Source organism: Oncorhynchus gorbuscha, unplaced genomic scaffold, assembly GCF_021184085.1.
Source record: "Oncorhynchus gorbuscha isolate QuinsamMale2020 ecotype Even-year unplaced genomic scaffold, OgorEven_v1.0 Un_scaffold_3508, whole genome shotgun sequence".
In the NCBI taxonomy this organism is placed as follows: Eukaryota; Metazoa; Chordata; class Actinopteri; order Salmoniformes; family Salmonidae; genus Oncorhynchus; species Oncorhynchus gorbuscha.
The window spans coordinates 83-18,853 of record NW_025747725.1 but is presented as its reverse complement, the minus strand read 5'-3'; the positions used below and the strand labels follow the sequence as shown (position 1 = coordinate 18,853).

Sequence of the window (18,771 nt, the reverse complement as noted above, 5' to 3'; positions counted from 1 at the left end):
AAATGTTCTGTGTATCTATGGACGCGAAGCAGTCGTTCATTCTAAATGTTCTGTATCTATGGACGCGAAGCAGTCGTTCATTCTAAATGTTCTGTGTATCTATGGACGCGAAGCAGTCGTTCATTCTAAATGTTCTGTATCTATGGACGCGAAGCAGTCGTTCATTCTAAATGTTCTATTGCCATAATGGACGGCAACGTTCATATCCCTTGCTTGCTAGCTAGCCAACTACGGCTAACTTACAGTCACGTTCACATCCCTTGCTTGCTAGCTAGCCAACTACGGCTAACTTACAGTCACGTTCACATCCCTTGCTTGCTAGCTAGCCAACTACGGCTAACTTACAGTCACGTTCACATCCCTTGCTTGCTAGCTAGCCAACTACGGCTAACTTACAGTCACGTTCACATCCCTTGCTTGCTAGCTAGCCAACTACGGCTAACTTACAGTCACATTCACATCCTTTGCTTGCTAGCTAGCCAACTACGGCTAACTTACAGTCACGTTCACATCCCTTGCTTGCTAGCTAGCCAACTACGGCTAACTTACAGTCACGTTCACATCCCTTGCTTGCTAGCTAGCCAACTACGGCTAACTTACAGTCACGTTCACATCCCTTGCTTGCTAGCTAGCCAACTACGGCTAACTTACAGTCACGTTCATATCCCTTGCTTGCTCGCTAGCCAACTACGGCTAACATACAGTCACATTCATATCCCTTGCTTGCTAGCTAGCCAACTACGGCTAACTTACAGTCACGTTCACATCCCTTGCTTGCTAGCTAGCCAACTACGGCTAACTTACAGTCACGTTCACATCCCTTGCTTGCTAGCTAGCCAACTACGGCTAACTTACAGTCACGTTCACATCCCTTGCTTTCTCGCTAGCCAACTACGGCTAACTTACAGTCACGTTCATATCCCTTGCTTGGTCGCTAGCCAACTACGGCTAACATACAGTCACGTTCACATCCCTTGCTTGCTAGCTAGCCAACTACGGCTAACTTACAGTCACGTTCACATCCCTTGCTTGCTAGCTAGCCAACTACGGCTAACTTACAGTCACGTTCATATCCCTTGCTTGCTCGCTAGCCAACTACGGCTAACATACAGTCACGTTCACATCCCTTGCTTGCTAGCTAGCCAACTACGGCTAACTTACAGTCACGTTCACATCCCTTGCTTGCTAGCTAGCCAACTACGGCTAACTTACAGTCACGTTCATATCCCTTGCTTGCTCGCTAGCCAACTACGGCTAACATACAGTCACGTTCATATCCCTTGCTTGCTAGCTAGCCAACTACGGCTAACTTACAGTCACGTTCACATCCCTTGCTTGCTAGCTAGCCAACTACGGCTAACTTACAGTCACGTTCACATCCCTTGCTTGCTAGCTAGCCAACTACGGCTAACTTACAGTCACGTTCACATCCCTTGCTTTCTCGCTAGCCAACTACGGCTAACATACAGTCAGGTCAAACAGTGGAGACAGAATAACAACAGTAGCTGCGTTTGGTTCCGTGGGGTCCTGTGGGGTCCTGTGGGGTCCTGTAGGGTCCTTGATGATGTTATGGCCCTTCCTGCATTTGTTGAAGCTGTTTTCTAGTGCCATTTACTGTTGTTCAGAGGAGCTAGCCGACAACACAGCCAACAACACAGCCGACAACACAGCCAACAACACAGCCGACAACACAGCCGACAACACAGCCAACAACACAGCCAACAACACAGCTAACACAATCACTTCAAACTGAAGCTGGACACTGTTGTTCAGAGGAGCTAGTCGACAACACAGCTAACAACACAGCCGACAACACAGCCAACAACACAGCTAACACAATCACTTCAAACTGAAGCTGGACACTGTTGTTCAGAGGAGCTAGCCGACAACACAGCCAACAACACAGCCGACAACACAGCCGACAACACAGCCGACAACACAGCCGACAACACAGCCAACAACACAGCCAACAACACAGCTAACACAATCACTTCAAACTGAAGCTGGACACTGTTGTTCAGAGGAGCTAGTCGACAACACAGCTAACAACACAGCCGACAACACAGCCAACAACACAGCTAACACAATCACTTCAAACTGAAGCTGGACACTGTTGTTCAGAGGAGCTAGCCGACAACACAGCCAACAACACAGCCGACAACACAGCCGACAACACAGCCGACAACACAGCCGACAACACAGCCGACAACACAGCCAACAACACAGCTAACACAATCACTTCAAACTGAAGCTGGACACTGTTGTTCAGAGGAGCTAGTCGACAACACAGCTAACAACACAGCCGACAACACAGCCAACAACACAGCTAACACAATCACTTCAAACTGAAGCTGGACACTGCTGTTCAGAGGAGCTAGCCGACAACACAGCCAACAACACAGCCAACAACACAGCCGACAACACAGCCGACAACACAGCCGACAACACAGACAACAACACAGCCGACAACACAGCCGACAACACAGCCGACAACACAGCCCACAACACAGCCGACAACATAGCCAACAACACAGCCGACAACACAGCCGACAACACAGCCAACAACACAGCTAACACAATCACATCAAACTGAAGCTGGACACTGTTGTTCAGAGGAGCTAGTCGACAACACAGCCAACAACACAGCCGACAACACAGCCGACAACACAGCCGACAACACAGACAACAACACAGCCGACAACACAGCCAACAACACAGCTAACACAATCACATCAAATTGAAGCTGGACACTGTTGTTCAGAGGAGCTAGTCGACAACACAGCCAACAACACAGCCGACAACACAGCCGACAACACAGACAACAACACAGCCGACAACACAGCCAACAACACAGCTAACACAATCACATCAAACTGAAGCTGGACACTGTTGTTCAGAGGAGCTAGTCGACAACACAGCCAAAACACAGCCGACAACACAGCCGACAACACAGCCAACAACACAGCCGACAACACAGCCAACAACACAGACAACAACACAGCCAACAACACAGCCGACAACACAGCCAACAACACAGCCGACAACACAGCCGACAACACAGCCAACAACACAGCTAACACAATCACTTCAAACTGAAGCTGGACACTGTTGTTCAGAGGAGCTAGCCGACAACACAGCCAACAACACAGCCGACAACACAGCCGACGACACAGCTAACACAATCACTTCAAACTGAAGCTGGACACTGTTGTTCAGAGGAGCTAGCCGACAACACAGCCAACAACACAGCCGACAACACAGACAACAACACAGCCGACAACACAGCCAACAACACAGCCAACAACACAGCTAACACAATCACTTCAAACTGAAGCTGGACACTGTTGTTCAGAGGAGCTAGCCGACAACACAGCCAACAACACAGCCGACAACACAGCCGACGACACAGCTAACACAATCACTTCAAACTGAAGCTGGACACTGTTGTTCAGAGGAGCTAGCCGACAACACAGCCAACAACACAGCCGACAACACAGACAACAACACAGCCGACAACACAGCCAACAACACAGCCAACAACACAGCTAACACAATCACTTCAAACTGAAGCTGGACACTGTTGTTCAGAGGAGCTAGCCGACAACACAGCTAACAACACAGCCGACAACACAGCCAACAACACAGCCGACAACACAGCCGACAACACAGCCAACAACACAGCCAACAACACAGCTAACACAATCACTTCAAACTGAAGCTGGACACTGTTGTTCAGAGGAGCTAGTCGACAACACAGCTAACAACACAGCCGACAACACAGCCAACAACACAGCTAACACAATCACTTCAAACTGAAGCTGGACACTGTTGTTCAGAGGAGCTAGTCGACAACACAGCCGACAACACAGCCAACAACACAGCTAACACAATCACTTCAAACTGAAGCTGGACACTGTTGTTCAGAGGAGCTAGTCGACAACACAGCTAACAACACAGCCGACAACACAGCCAACAACACAGCTAACACAATCACTTCAAACTGAAGCTGGACACTGTTGTTCAGAGGAGCTAGTCGACAACACAGCCAACAACACAGCCGACAACACAGACAACAACACAGCCGACAACACAGCCAACAACACAGCCAACAACACAGCTAACACAATCACTTCAAACTGAAGCTGGACACTGTTGTTCAGAGGAGCTAGCCGACAACACAGCCAACAACACAGCTAACACAATCACTTCAAACTGAAGCTGGACACTGTTGTTCAGAGGAGCTAGCCGACAACACAGCCAACAACACAGCTAACACAATCACTTCAAACTGAAGCTGGACACTGTTGTTCAGAGGAGCTAGCCGACAACACAGCCAACAACACAGCCGACAACACAGCCGACAACACAGCGAACAACACAGCGAACACAATCACATCAAACTGAAGCTGGACACTGTTGTTCAGAGGAGCTATTCGACAACACAGCTAACAACACAGCCGACAACACAGCGAACAACACAGCGAACACAATCACATCAAACTGAAGCTGGACACTGTTGTTCAGAGGAGCTAGCCGACAACACAGCCAACAACACAGCCGACAACACAGACAACAACACAGCCGACAACACAGCCAACAACACAGCCAACAACACAGCTAACACAATCACTTCAAACTGAAGCTGGACACTGTTGTTCAGAGGAGCTAGCCGACAACACAGCGAACAGCACAGCCGACAACACAGCCGACAACACAGCCGACAACACAGACAACAACACAGCCGACAACACAGCTAACACAATCACTTCAAACTGAAGCTGGACACTGTTGTTCAGAGGAGCTAGCCGACAACACAGCCAACAACACAGCCGACAACACAGACAACAACACAGCCAACAACACAGCCAACAACACAGCTAACAACACAGCTAACACAATCACATCAAACTGAAGCTGGACACTGTTGTTCAGAGGAGCTAGCCGACAACACAGCCAACAACACAGCCGACAACACAGACAACAACACAGCCGACAACACAGCCAACAACACAGCCAACAACACAGCTAACACAATCACTTCAAACTGAAGCTGGACACTGTTGTTCAGAGGAGCTAGCCGACAACACAGCGAACAACACAGCCGACAACACAGCCGACAACACAGCCGACAACACAGACAACAACACAGCCGACAACACAGCTAACACAATCACTTCAAACTGAAGCTGGACACTGTTGTTCAGAGGAGCTAGCCTACAACACAGCCAACAACACAGCCGACAACACAGACAACAACACAGCCAACAACACAGCCAACAACACAGCTAACAACACAGCTAACACAATCACATCAAACTGAAGCTGGACACTGTTGTTCAGAGGAGCTAGCCGACAACACAGCCAACAACACAGCTAACACAATCACATCAAACTGAAGCTGGAAAGACTACAAACTAGCTACACTTCGTTTTGTTTGACCCTTTTATGCCAGCTGATTCATGATTTCAGCCTGTTTGTCTTGTCCTGACTCTTGACATGTTCATTACTATGGGGACAGCTAGAGATCAAATTAGAATGTTTAAACAATGTTGCAAATGTCGGAGAGACAGACAGCAAGGTTTACACAAATCTCCACGGTTGAAAACGAAGTGTTAATCTAGATTGATGATTTTTTTTTATAGTGGAGATCCAAGTTTATAAATTGCCTGGCTGGGCTGATGAGACAGTGGATTGCTCAGTCAGATGGAACAGAGGAAATTTTAAACGTCATAGATTTAGCCGGTGGTAACTTGTGGAATAGACACCGACTGGAATGCGCTTTTAACCAATCAGCATTCAGGATTAGACCCACCAGTTGTAAATATTCTGACACACACACACACACACAACATCTCACACACACACACACACACACACACAACATCTCTCTCTCACACACACACACACACACACACACACACACACACACACACACACACACACACACACACACACACACACACACACACACACACACACACACACACACACACACACACACACACACACACACACACACACACACACACACACACACACACACACACACACACAGTGGTTTGCTGGTATTCCCCAGAAGTCTCTGATCTCTAACCTGAGTGTTTTTATGTATTCGTTCCACACATTTTTAAAAACATTTTTTAACAGTTTAACATGAAGGTTATTTAAGTTTTTGTTCAGTCTTTGTCTATAGCTGTCAGTTACCCGGTTATACGGTACTTGTACACACACACAGAGTTTAAAAGCACATTAGATGTCTGATAATGGAACTTTTCAGTCAAACTCTGACAAAACAATTACTCTTCTATTAGATGACTGTTAAATCATGTAGTGTTTACCTGCCGGAAAGGTGTTGATGTTTATCATGTAATGTTTACCCTGCTGGGAAGGTGTTGATGTTTATCATGTAATGTTTACCCTGCTGGGAACATGTTAATATATGTTAATACATGTTAATATATAATATATAATATAATATATAATATAATAATAATATATGCCATTTAGCAGACGCTTTTATCCAAAGCGACTTACAGTCATGTGTGCATACATTCTACGTATGGGTGGTCCCAGGAATCAAACCCACTACCCTGGCGTTACAAGCGCCATGCTCTACCAACTGAGCTACAGAAGGACCACATAAGAGATCATAAGATCACATAAGAGATCATAAGATCACATAAGAGATCATAAGAGATCATAAGAGATCATAAGAGATAAGAGATCATAAGATCACATAAGAGATCATAAGATCACATAAGAGATCATAAGAGATCATAAGAGATCATAAGAGATCATAATAGATAAGAGATCATAAGAGATCATAAGAGATCATAAGAGATCATAATAGATAAGAGATCATAAGAGATCATAAGAGATCATAATAGATAAGAGATCATAAGAGATCATAATAGATAAGAGATCATAAGAGATCATAAGAGATCATAATAGATAAGAGATCATAAGAGATCATAAGAGATCATAAGAGATCATAATAGATAAGAGATCATAAGAGATCATAAGAGATCATAAGAGATCATAATAGATAAGAGATCATAAGAGATCATAAGAGATCATAATAGATAAGAGATCATAAGAGATCATAAGAGATCATAAGAGATCATACAAAATATCACATGTGGATGATGTTAAAACTATTTGTTGGTCTGATGTGATTAATGAGGAGCATCCAGACGCTGCACTTGAAGAATTTCTGAAATTGTTTCTTCCAATTATTGATAAACACGCACCTGTTAAAGAATCGGACTGTTAAGGCTCCATGGATTGATGAGGAATGTAAAAACTGTATTGGTTGAAAGAGATGGGGGGCAAAAAGGGAGTGGCTAATAAGTCTGGCTGCACATCTGATTGGCTGACTGAAATGATGTGACTAAACTCAACAAAAGAAGAAACTGATTGGCTGACTGAAATGATGTGACTAAACTCAACAAAAGAAGAATCTGATTGGCTGACTGAAATGATGTGACTAAACTCAACAAAAGAAGAAACTGATTGGCTGACTGAAATGATGTGACTAAACTCAACAAAAGAAGAAACTGTATTGGTTGAAAGAGATGGGGGGCAAAAAGGGAGTGGCTAATAAGTCTGGCTGCACATCTGATTGGCTGACTGAAATGATGTGACTAAACTCAACAAAAGAAGAAACTGATTGGCTGACTGAAATGATGTGACTAAACTCAACAAAAGAAGAAACTGATTGGCTGACTGAAATGATGTGACTAAACTCAACAAAAGAAGAATCTGATTGGCTGACTGAAATGATGTGACTAAACTCAACAAAAGAAGAACCTGTATTATGAAGCCAAGATCAATGACATAAAGAATGATGGAAAAGAAGTTAGGAGTACTTTAAATTACATTTTGGGCAGAAAGACAAAATTCAACTTCAACTTTGGCTTTTTCAAAAGAATCAGATGGCTTGTTCATCACGAAACCATTTGATGTGGCCAATTATTTTAATGCTTTTTTTTTCCATCGGCAAAGCGGGCAAACTTACGCAGGAAATGCCAGCAACGAACAGGGAGCAATTGTGTTCATGAATAACAACAAACAAATGAAGTAAGAAAAGCATTGCAAGTTTGAATTTTGTAAAGTTAGTGTGTGGGAGAGGTGGAAAAATGATTGTTATCGATCCAACTTGACAAACCACCTGACAACGTACTGTAGATGGAGAGCTACTGAGGATGGTAGCTGACTCAATAACCACTCCTGTCTGTCATATATTTAATCTGAGATAAGTCTTTGTCCTCAGGCCTGGAGGGAAGCCAAAGTCATTCCACTACCCAAGAGTGGGAAAGCGGCCTTTACTGGTTCTAACAGCAGACCTATCAGCTTGCTGCCAGCTCTTAGCAAACTGTTGAAAAAAATGGTGTTTGACCAGATACAATGCTATTTCTCTGTAAACAAATTAACATCACACTTTCAGCATGCCTATTCTTTTTAACCTTTATTTAACTAGGCAAGTCAGTTAAGAACAAATTCTTATTTTCAATGACGGGAACAGTGGGTTAATGACAGGAACTGCCCCTTTCGTTCAGGGGCAGAACGAAAGATTTGTACCTTGTCAGCTCGGGGGTTTGAACTTGCAACCTTCCGGTTTCTTGTCCAACACTCTAACCACTAGGCTACCCTGGCGCCCCAGAGAAGGGTACTCAACATGTACTGGACTGACACAAATGACTGATGATTGGTTGAGAGAAATTGATAATAAGAAGATTGTGGAAGCTGTACTGTTAGATTTCACTGCAGCCTTTGATATTATCGACCATAATCTGTTGTTGGAAAAAACATGTGTTATAGCTTGATGGGGTTGGATTTCTGAGCTTGAACTATTAAAAAAAAAAGTTATAATAGATACACGTGGGGTGCCATAGCAACACCAGGTAACAGGAGGCAAAGGGCTGTGATACATGGGTTTAACTCTGGGTCCTGTTTCAGTAATAATGTAATCAGATGTTTTTGGTAAGTATCTGATAATCTACCGTTTATATAGGAGTAGTTAAAACATGCTAATAATGGTACTCTGAGAACATCAGAAAAGGTTTGGTAAACCTCCACTGGTATACCTCCACTGGTATACCTCCACTGGTATACCTCCACTGGTATACCTCCACTGGTATGCCTCCACTGGTATGCCTCCACTGGTATGCCTCCACTGGTATACCTCCACTGGTATGTCATCCAGCCATGGAGTTTGGTAAACCTCCACTGGTATACCTCCACTGGTATGCCTCCGCTGGTATGTCATCCAGGCCTGGAGTTTGGTATACCTCCACTGGTATGTCATCCAGCCATGGAGTTTGGTATGCCTCCACTGGTATGTCATCCAGCCATGGAGTTTGGTATACCTCCACTGGTATGCCTCCACTGGTATACCTCCACTGGTATGCCTCCACTGGTAAACCTCCACTGGTATACCTCCACTGGTAAACCTCCACTGGTATACCTCCACTGGTATGCCTCCACTGGTATACCTCCACTGGTATACCTCCACTGGTATGCCTCCACTGGTATACCTCCACTGGTAAACCTCCACTGGTAAACCTCCACTGGTATACCTCCACTGGTATACCTCCACTGGTAAACCTCCACTGGTAAACCTCCACTGGTATGCCTCCACTGGTAAACCTCCACTGGTAAACCTCCACTGGTAAACCTCCACTGGTATGCCTCCACTGGTATGCCTCCACTGGTATGTCATCCAGCCCTGTAGTTTGGTATACCTCCACTGGTATACCCCCACTGGTATACCTCCACTGGTATACCTCCACTGGTATGTCATCCAGCCCTGTAGTTTGGTATACCTCCACTGGTATACCTCCACTGGTATACCTCCACTGGTATACCTCCACTGGTATGCCTCCACTGGTATACCTCCACTGGTATACCTCCACTGGTATACCTCCACTGGTATACCTCACTGGTATGCCTCCACTGGTATGTCATCCAGCCCTGTAGTTTGGTATACCTCCACTGGTATACCTCCACTGGTATACCTCCACTGGTATGCCTCCACTGGTATACCTCCACTGGTATACCTCCACTGGTATGCCTCCACTGGTATACCTCCACTGGTATACCTCCACTGGTATACCTCCACTGGTATGCCTCCACTGGTAAACCTCCACTGGTATGCCTCCACTGGTATGCCTCCACTGGTATGTCATCCAGCCCTGTAGTTTGGTATACCTCCACTGGTATACCTCCACTGGTATACCTCCACTGGTATACCTCCACTGGTATGCCATCCAGGCCCTGGAGTTTGGTAAACCTCCACTGGTATGCCTCCACTGGTATGTCATCCAGCCCTGTAGTTTGGTATGCCTCCACTGGTATACCTCCACTGGTATGCCATCCTGCCCTGGACTTTGGTAAACCTTTTAATGTATCTGCACTTGTCTTTTCCTACTAGCAATGACTTTGCTGATAAATACTTTGCTACGACTGTGCTGTGGTAGTCTGACCTAGCTATCTGAAGATGAACACATTAACTATGACTGTGCTGTGGTAGTCTGACCTAGCTATCTGAAGATGAAGGCATTAACTATGACTGTGCTGTGTGTGGTAGTCTGACCTAGCTATCTGAAGATGAACACATTAACTATGACTGTGCTGTGGTAGTCTGACCTAGCTATCTGAAGATGAAGGCATTAACTATGACTGTGCTGTGTGTGGTAGTCTGACCTAGCTATCTGAAGATGAACACATTAACTATGACTGTGCTGTGGTAGTCTGACCTAGCTATCTGAAGATGAAGGCATTAACTATGACTGTGCTGTGTGTGGTAGTCTGACCTAGCTATCTGAAGATGAACACATTAACTATGACTGTGTGTGGTAGTCTCACCTAGCTATCTGAAGATGAAGGCATTAACTATGACTGTGCTGTGTGTGGTAGTCTGACCTAGCTATCTGAAGATGAACACATTAACTATGACTGTGTGTGGTAGTCTGAGCTAGCTATCTGAAGATGAACACATTAACTATCACTGTGTGTGGTAGTCTCACCTAGCTATCTGAAGATGAAGGCATTAGCTGTGAATCTCTCTGGATAAGAGTGTCTGCTAAATTACTAAAATATAATTGTAGCTTCATGGTCAATTTTTCATGCCTGTTATGGTAGCGATTATTTTTTAAAGGGGCAGCTCAAACCATACGAAAGCGGTCACCCCGCCACTATAAATCAATTGCAGATTGCCCTTTTCAACTTAGCATCAAGAGTTAATAAATTGCCAAATATTAAACTTCCCCTTTAATGTATTGTCATGGTGAATATTTCACTGATGTTATTTTAGGCGTATTATTAAAATATTAATTTAGCCGAGAATCTAAAGTCGCAGAGGTCATAGTACGCTAACTGATGTGTAACGCGCACGAAGACACACACGTGTAGACACAGGGTGCACACACGCACGCACACGCACACACACACACGCACGCACACACACACACACACACACACACACACACACACACACACACACACACACACACACACACACACACACACACGTTGATGTATAACTCGGTCTAAATCGTCTTTTGATAAAGTACTTTTATTATCGCCTGCACACACAGAGGACTCAGAAGACTGCAGCCAACACACACACACACGCACACACACACACACACACACACACACACACACACACACACACACACACACACACACACACACACACACACACACACACACACACACACACACACACACACACACACACACACACACACACACACACACACACACACACACACACACACACAGAGGATTCAGAAGACTGCAGCCAACTATCATTAGCTACTTATGAGAGCCAGCAAGAGCGATTACAGAACACTTTATTCACACACACACAGAGTGTACGCAGATACACACACATGAGCACATACACACACACACACACACACACACACACACACACACACACACACACACACACACACACACACACACACACACACACACACACACACACACACACACACACACACAGAGTGTACGCAGACACACACACACACACACACACACACACACACACACACACACACACACACACACACACACACACACACACACACACACACACACACACACACACACACACACACACACACACACACACACACAGAGTGTACGCAGACACACACACACACACACACACACACACACACACACACACACACACACACACACACACACACACACACACACACACACACACACACACACACACACACACACACACACACACACACACACACACACACACACACACACACACACACACACACAGAGTGTACGCAGATACACACACATGAGCACATACACATGGACACACACACACAGAGTGTACGCAGATACACACACACATAAACGCAGACCCACACACATTTCACTCTGCGCTGTGAAGTTCATTGTGTTATGAGTGTGATCTAGCATTATATAATAATACTTCCATGAAAAGTCCTCTTCTTAATCTTTAGACAGACAGACACACACTGTTTCTCAACGACTAAATAATGTGTTTGCTTGCCACATACCAGGAGTTTTTAAAACCGTATCTATTATTGACTGCAAATCATTTATTTACCACTAGGAATATGTGAGGCACGCATATCCATCTGTTGTAGTAACATCCTGAAAGGATAACCGAGCTATCTCTTCTGTAGTGACATTATGGAAGGCTAGCTGAGCTGTCTCTGTTGTAGTGACATTATGGAAGGCTAGCTGAGCTGTCTTGCTATAGTAACATCCTGAAAGATGTCAACTGTCCAGCACTCTCCTCGGTAACCCGCCAAAGCCCCCACCATTTATCCTTCACCCAAATCCAGATAGCTGATGTTCTGAAAGAGCTGCAAAATCTGGACCCCTACAAATCAACCGGGCAAGACAATCTGGACCCTCTCTTACTAAAACTATCTGACAAAATTGTTGAAACCCCAATTACTAGCCTGTTCAACCTCTCTTTCGTATCGTCTGAGATTCCCAAAGATTGGAAAGCTGCCTCGGTCAACCCCGTCTTCAAAGGGGTGACACTCTAATCCCACCGTACCTTCTCCGCTGTGCAATCCGGTTTCCTAGCTGGTCATGGGTGCACCACACTCAAGGTTCTAAACGACATCATAACTGCCATCGATAAAAGAGAGTACTGTACAGCCGTCTTCATCGACCTTGCCAAGGCTTTCGATTCTGTCAATCACCGTATTCTTATCGGCAGACTCAATAGCCTTGGTTTCTCAAGTGACTGCCTTGCCTGGTTCACCAACTGCTTCGCAGACAGAGTTCAGTGTGTCGGAGGGCCTGTTGTCCGAACCTCTGACAGTCTCTATTGGGGTGCCACAGGGTTCAATTCTCGGGCCGACTCTTTTCTCTTTATACATCAATGATGTCGCTCTTGCTTGATTCCCTGATCCACCTCTACGCAGACGAAACCATTCTGTATACATCTGGACCTTCCTTGGACACTGTGCTATCTAACCTCCAAACGAGCTTCAATGCCAAACAACACTCCATCCGTGGCCTCTGACGGCTCCATCCGTGGCCTCTGACGGCTCCATCCGTGGCCTCTGACGGCTCCATCCGTGGCCTCTGACGGCTCCCTCCGTGGCCTCTGACGGCTCCCTCCGTGGCCTCTGACGGCTCCCTCCGTGGCCTCTGACGGCTCCATCCGTGGCCTCTGACGGCTCCGTGGCGGCTCTTAACCACGTAAGCTAGTTGAGAACAAGTTCTCATTTACAACTGCGACCTGGCCAAGATAAAGCAAAGCAGTGCAACACAAACAACAACACAGAGTTATACATGAAATAAACACGTGTACAGTCAATAACGCAATAGAAAAAAATAAAGTCTATATACAGTGTGTGCAAATGGCGTGAGGAGGTAAGGCAATAAATAGGCCATAGTAGAGAAGGAATTACAATTTATCTGATTATCAATGGAGTGATTAATGAGCAGATGATGATGTGCAAGTAGATATACTGGTGTGCAAAAGAGCAGCAAAGTAAATAAAAACAATATGGGGATGAGGTAGGTAGATTGGGTGGGCTGTTTACAGATGGACTATGTACAGCTGCAGCGATCAGTCAGCTGCTCAGATAGCTGATGTTTAAAGCTAGTGAGGTAAATATAAGTCTCCAGCTTCAGCGATTTTTGCAATTCGTTCCAGTCACTGGCAGCAGAGAACTGGAAGGAAAGGCGGCCAAAGGAGATGTTGGCTTTGGGGATGACCAGTGAGATATACCTGCTGGAGCGCGTGCTACGGGTGGGTGTTTTTATCGTGAGCTGAGATAAGGCGGAGCTTTACCTAGCATAGACTTATATATGACATGGAGCCAGTGGGTCTGGCGACGAATATGTAGCGAGGGCCAGTCGACTAGTGCATACAGGTCGCAGTGGTGGGTGGTATAAGGTGCTTTAGTGACAAAACGGATGGCACTGTGATAGACTGCATCCAGTTTGCTGAGTAGAGTATTGGAAGCTATTTTGTAGATGACATCGCCGAAGTCGAGGATCGGTAGGATAGTCAGTTTTACTAGGGTGAGTTTGGCAGCGTCAGTGAAGGAGGCTTTGTTGCGAAATTGGAAGTCGATTCTAGATTTGATTTTGGATTGGAGATGTTTAATATGAATCTGGAAGGAGAGTTTACAGTCTAGCCAGAAACCTAGGTATTTACAGTTGTCCACGTAGTTTAGGTCAGAAGTGTCCAGGGAAGTGATGCTAATCGGGCAAGGGGGTGCGGGCAGTGAATGGTTGAAAAGCATTTGGTTTTACTAGCGTTTAACTTCTTATGGCTGCCATCCCATTTAACGGGATATTTGTCATCAACAACTGCTGAATTGCATAGCGCCACATTCAAATAGTATTACTAAACATATTTATATTCATGAAATCACAAGTGCAATATGGCAAAACATAGCTTAGCCTTTTGTTAATCCACCTGTCGTGTCAGATTTTGAAAATATGCTTTACAGCGAAAGCAATCCAAGCGTTTGTGTAAGTTTATCGATCGCTCGAAAAAACATTATGTACACCTAGCATCAAGTAGCTTGGTTACGAAAATTAGAAAAGCAATCAAATTAATAATTTACCTTTGATGATCTTCGGATGTTTTCACTCACGAGACTCCCTAGAACACTATAAATGTTCCTTTTGTTTCATAAAGATTATTTTTATATCCAAAATACCTCTGTTTGTTTGGCGTGTTATGTTCAGAAATCCCCAGGAAAGAGCAGTTACGACAACGCAGACAAATTCCAAATAGTATCCGTAATGTCCACAGAAACATGTCAAACGTTTTTTATAATCAATCCTTAGGTTGTTGTTAAAATATATAATCGATAATATATCAACCGCAACTGTCTTTTTCAGTAGGAGAGGGAAACGCAATGGCTGCCAAACTCTGTTACGCATACAAAACGCTGCTGGCACCTGGCCATACAATGACGCGATGTTATCTTTCTCGCTAATTTTTCAAAATAAAAGCCTGAAACTATGTCTAAAGACTGTTGACACATTGAGGAAGCGATAGGAAAAGGAATCTGGTTGATATCCCTTTAAATGTAGCAAAGGAAGGCTATAGAGCATTGAGTTTTCAAAATAGAAGCCACTTCCTGGTTTGATTTTCCTTAGGGCTTCGCCTGCAACATCAGTTCTGTTATACTGACAGACAAAATTTTGACAGTTTTGGAAACTTTAGAGTGTTTTCTATCCAATACTAATAATACTTTGCATATATACAACTGAGACTGAGGAGCAGGCCGTTTAGTTTGGGCAACTTATTCATCCAAGCTACTCAATACTGCCCCCCAGCCATAAGAAGTTAAATTAAATAAAGGTGAAATAAATTGTAAAATAAATGTTAAAAAAGGGTTCAACTCCAAGTTCTGGCTGGGCCACTCAAGGACATTCAGGGACTGGTCCATGGCTGTGTGCTTAAGGTCGTTGTCCTGTTGGAAGGTGAACTTTGCCCCAATCTGAGGTCCTAAGCACTCTGGAGCAGGATTTCATCAAGGATCTCTCCGCTCTTTGCTCCATTCATCTTTCCCACGATCATGACTAGTCTCCAAGTCCCTGCCGCTGAAAAACACAGCATGATGCTGCCACCACCATGCTTCAACGTAAGGATGGTGCCAGGTTTCCTCCAGACGTGACGCTTGGTATTCAGGCCAGTGAGTTCAATCTTGGTTTCATCAGACCAGAGAATCTTGGTTTGAGAGTCCTTTCGGTGCCTTTTGGCAAACACCAAGCGTGCCTTTTACTGAAGAGTTGCTTCCATCTGGCTACTCCACCATTAAGGCCTGATTGGTGGAGTGCCACAGAGATGGTTGTCCTTCTGGAAGGTTCTCCCATCTTCACAGAGGAACTCTCGAGCTCTGTCAGAGTGACCATCGGGTTTTTGGTTACCTCCTTGGTTACCTCCTTGACCCAGGCCTGTCTCCCAGATTGCTCAGGTTGGACACACTGCCAGCGCAGTAGGAAGAATCTTGGTGGTTCCAAACTTCTTCCATTTAAGAATGATGGAGGCCACTGTGTTCTTGGGGACCTTCAACACTGCAGAATGATGGAGGCCACTGTGTTCTTGGGGACCTTCAACACTGCAGAATGATGGAGGCCACTGTGTTCTTGGGGACCTTCAACACTGCAGAATGATGGAGGCCACTGTGTTCTTGGGGACCTTCAACACTGCAGAATGATGGAGGCCACTGTGTTCTTGGGGACCTTCAACACTGCAGAATGATGGAGGCCACTGTGTTCTTGGGGACCTTCAACACTGCAGAATGATGGAGGCCACTGTGTTCTTGGGGACCTTCAACACTGCAGAATGATGGAGGCCACTGTGTTCTTGGGGACCTTCAACACTGCAGAATGATGGAGGCCACTGTGTTCTTGGGGACCTTCAACACTGCAGAATGATGGAGGCCACTGTGTTCTTGGGGACCTTCAACACTGCAGAATGATGGAGGCCACTGTGTTCTTGGGGACCTTCAACACTGCAGAATGATGGAGGCCACTGTGTTCTTGGGGACCTTCAACACTGCAGAATGATGGAGGCCACTGTGTTCTTGGGGACCTTCAACACTGCAGAATGATGGAGGCCACTGTGTTCTTGGGGACCTTCAACACTGCAGAATGATGGAGGCCACTGTGTTCTTGCTGCAGACATTTTTTTGGTACCCTTCCCCAGGTCTGTGCCTCGACACAATGCTGTCTCGTAGCTCTATGGACAATTCCTTCTAACCTCGTGGCTTAGTTTTTTCTCTGACGTGCACTGTCAACTGTGGGAACTTATATAGGCAGGCCTTTCCAAATCATGTCCAGTCAATTGAATTTACCATAGGTGGACTCCAAAAAAATTGTAGAAACATCTCAAGGATGATCAAATGGAAACAGGATGCACAACTTCAAATCTCAGGACAAAGAGTCTGAATACTTATGCAAATAAGGTATTTCGTTTTTATTATAAAAAAAAAGCTGTTTTTGCTTTGTCATTATTGGGTATTGTGTGTAGATTGATGAGGGGGGCGGGGACACACACAATTTGAATCCATTTCAGATAAAGGCTGTAAAGTAACAAAATGTGGATAAAAATCAAGGGGTCTGAAAACTTTCCGAATGCATTGCTTGTGCTCGCTTGTCACAAAAATGGAACATGTGTTGCATTGTTCCCGAGGGTGCAATGTGATTTGATGTGTCAGTTCATCTTTACAGTTTTATAGGTTTATGATGTCATAATCAGCTGTAAACAAAAATAAAGCTCCAACATCAGTATATGGAAGCCAGTTGAAGGCAGAATATACTGATGTAGGATCATAATTTGATCTCTCTTTTAGTTGCTGAGAATTTTCACGCATAAAATAAAATGGAAACTTGTGTATTTCAGGTTTAAAAAGGCTTCTAAAGTTTGTAATTTCCACTTTAAATGGTCTAGCTTGATAGGCTCTGAAAGAAAATGTATCAACCCCTACAAATAATTTACATTAATTATAATCCAAACAATCATTCAAATTCCCTGATCCTGCAGGATTTTTTTTTCCTGCTGTAGCACTTTGGCTCAAATTATGATCCTACATCTGTGGTGAGCAAGAAACGCCAAACATTGCTAAGGAATGCACTTTGATAAATATACCGACAAGGCAAAAGGTGTGGAGCAAGCTCAGACACACACACACACACACACACACACACACACACACACACACACACACACACACACACACACACACACACACACACACACACACACACACACACACACACACACACACACGCACACACACACACACGTTGATGTATAACTCGGTCTAAATCGTCTTTTGATAAAGTACTTTTATTATCGCCTGCACACACAGAGGACTCAGAAGACTGCAGCCAACACACACACACACGCACGCACACACACACACACACACACACACACACACACACACACACACACACACACACACACACACACACACACACACACACACACACACACACACACACACACACACACACACACACACACACACACACACACACACACACACACACACACACACACACAGAGGATTCAGAAGACTGCAGCCAACTATCATTAGCTACTTATGAGAGCCAGCAAGAGCAATTACAGAACACTTTATTCACACACACACAGAGTACGCAGATACACACACATGAGCACATAAACACACACACACAACACACACACACACACACACACACACACACACACACACACACACACACACACACACACACACACACACACAC

At 44.9% G+C, this 18,771-nt stretch overlaps 1 protein-coding gene across 1 annotated transcript in view; it reads right to left on the bottom strand.

Moving 5' to 3' along the window:
- The window catches only part of LOC124027709 (early nodulin-75-like), a gene marked incomplete at its 3' end in the record, with an annotated part of 29,250 nt that extends 15,563 nt beyond the window's left edge, over positions 1 to 13,687 (bottom strand). The window contains exon 1 of the mRNA XM_046340081.1: positions 13,548 to 13,687. Within this exon, the coding sequence (XP_046196037.1) occupies positions 13,548 to 13,687 (140 nt within the window). The remainder of the gene's footprint in view (positions 1 to 13,547) is intronic.
- Positions 13,688 to 18,771: the final 5,084 nt, after the last annotated feature.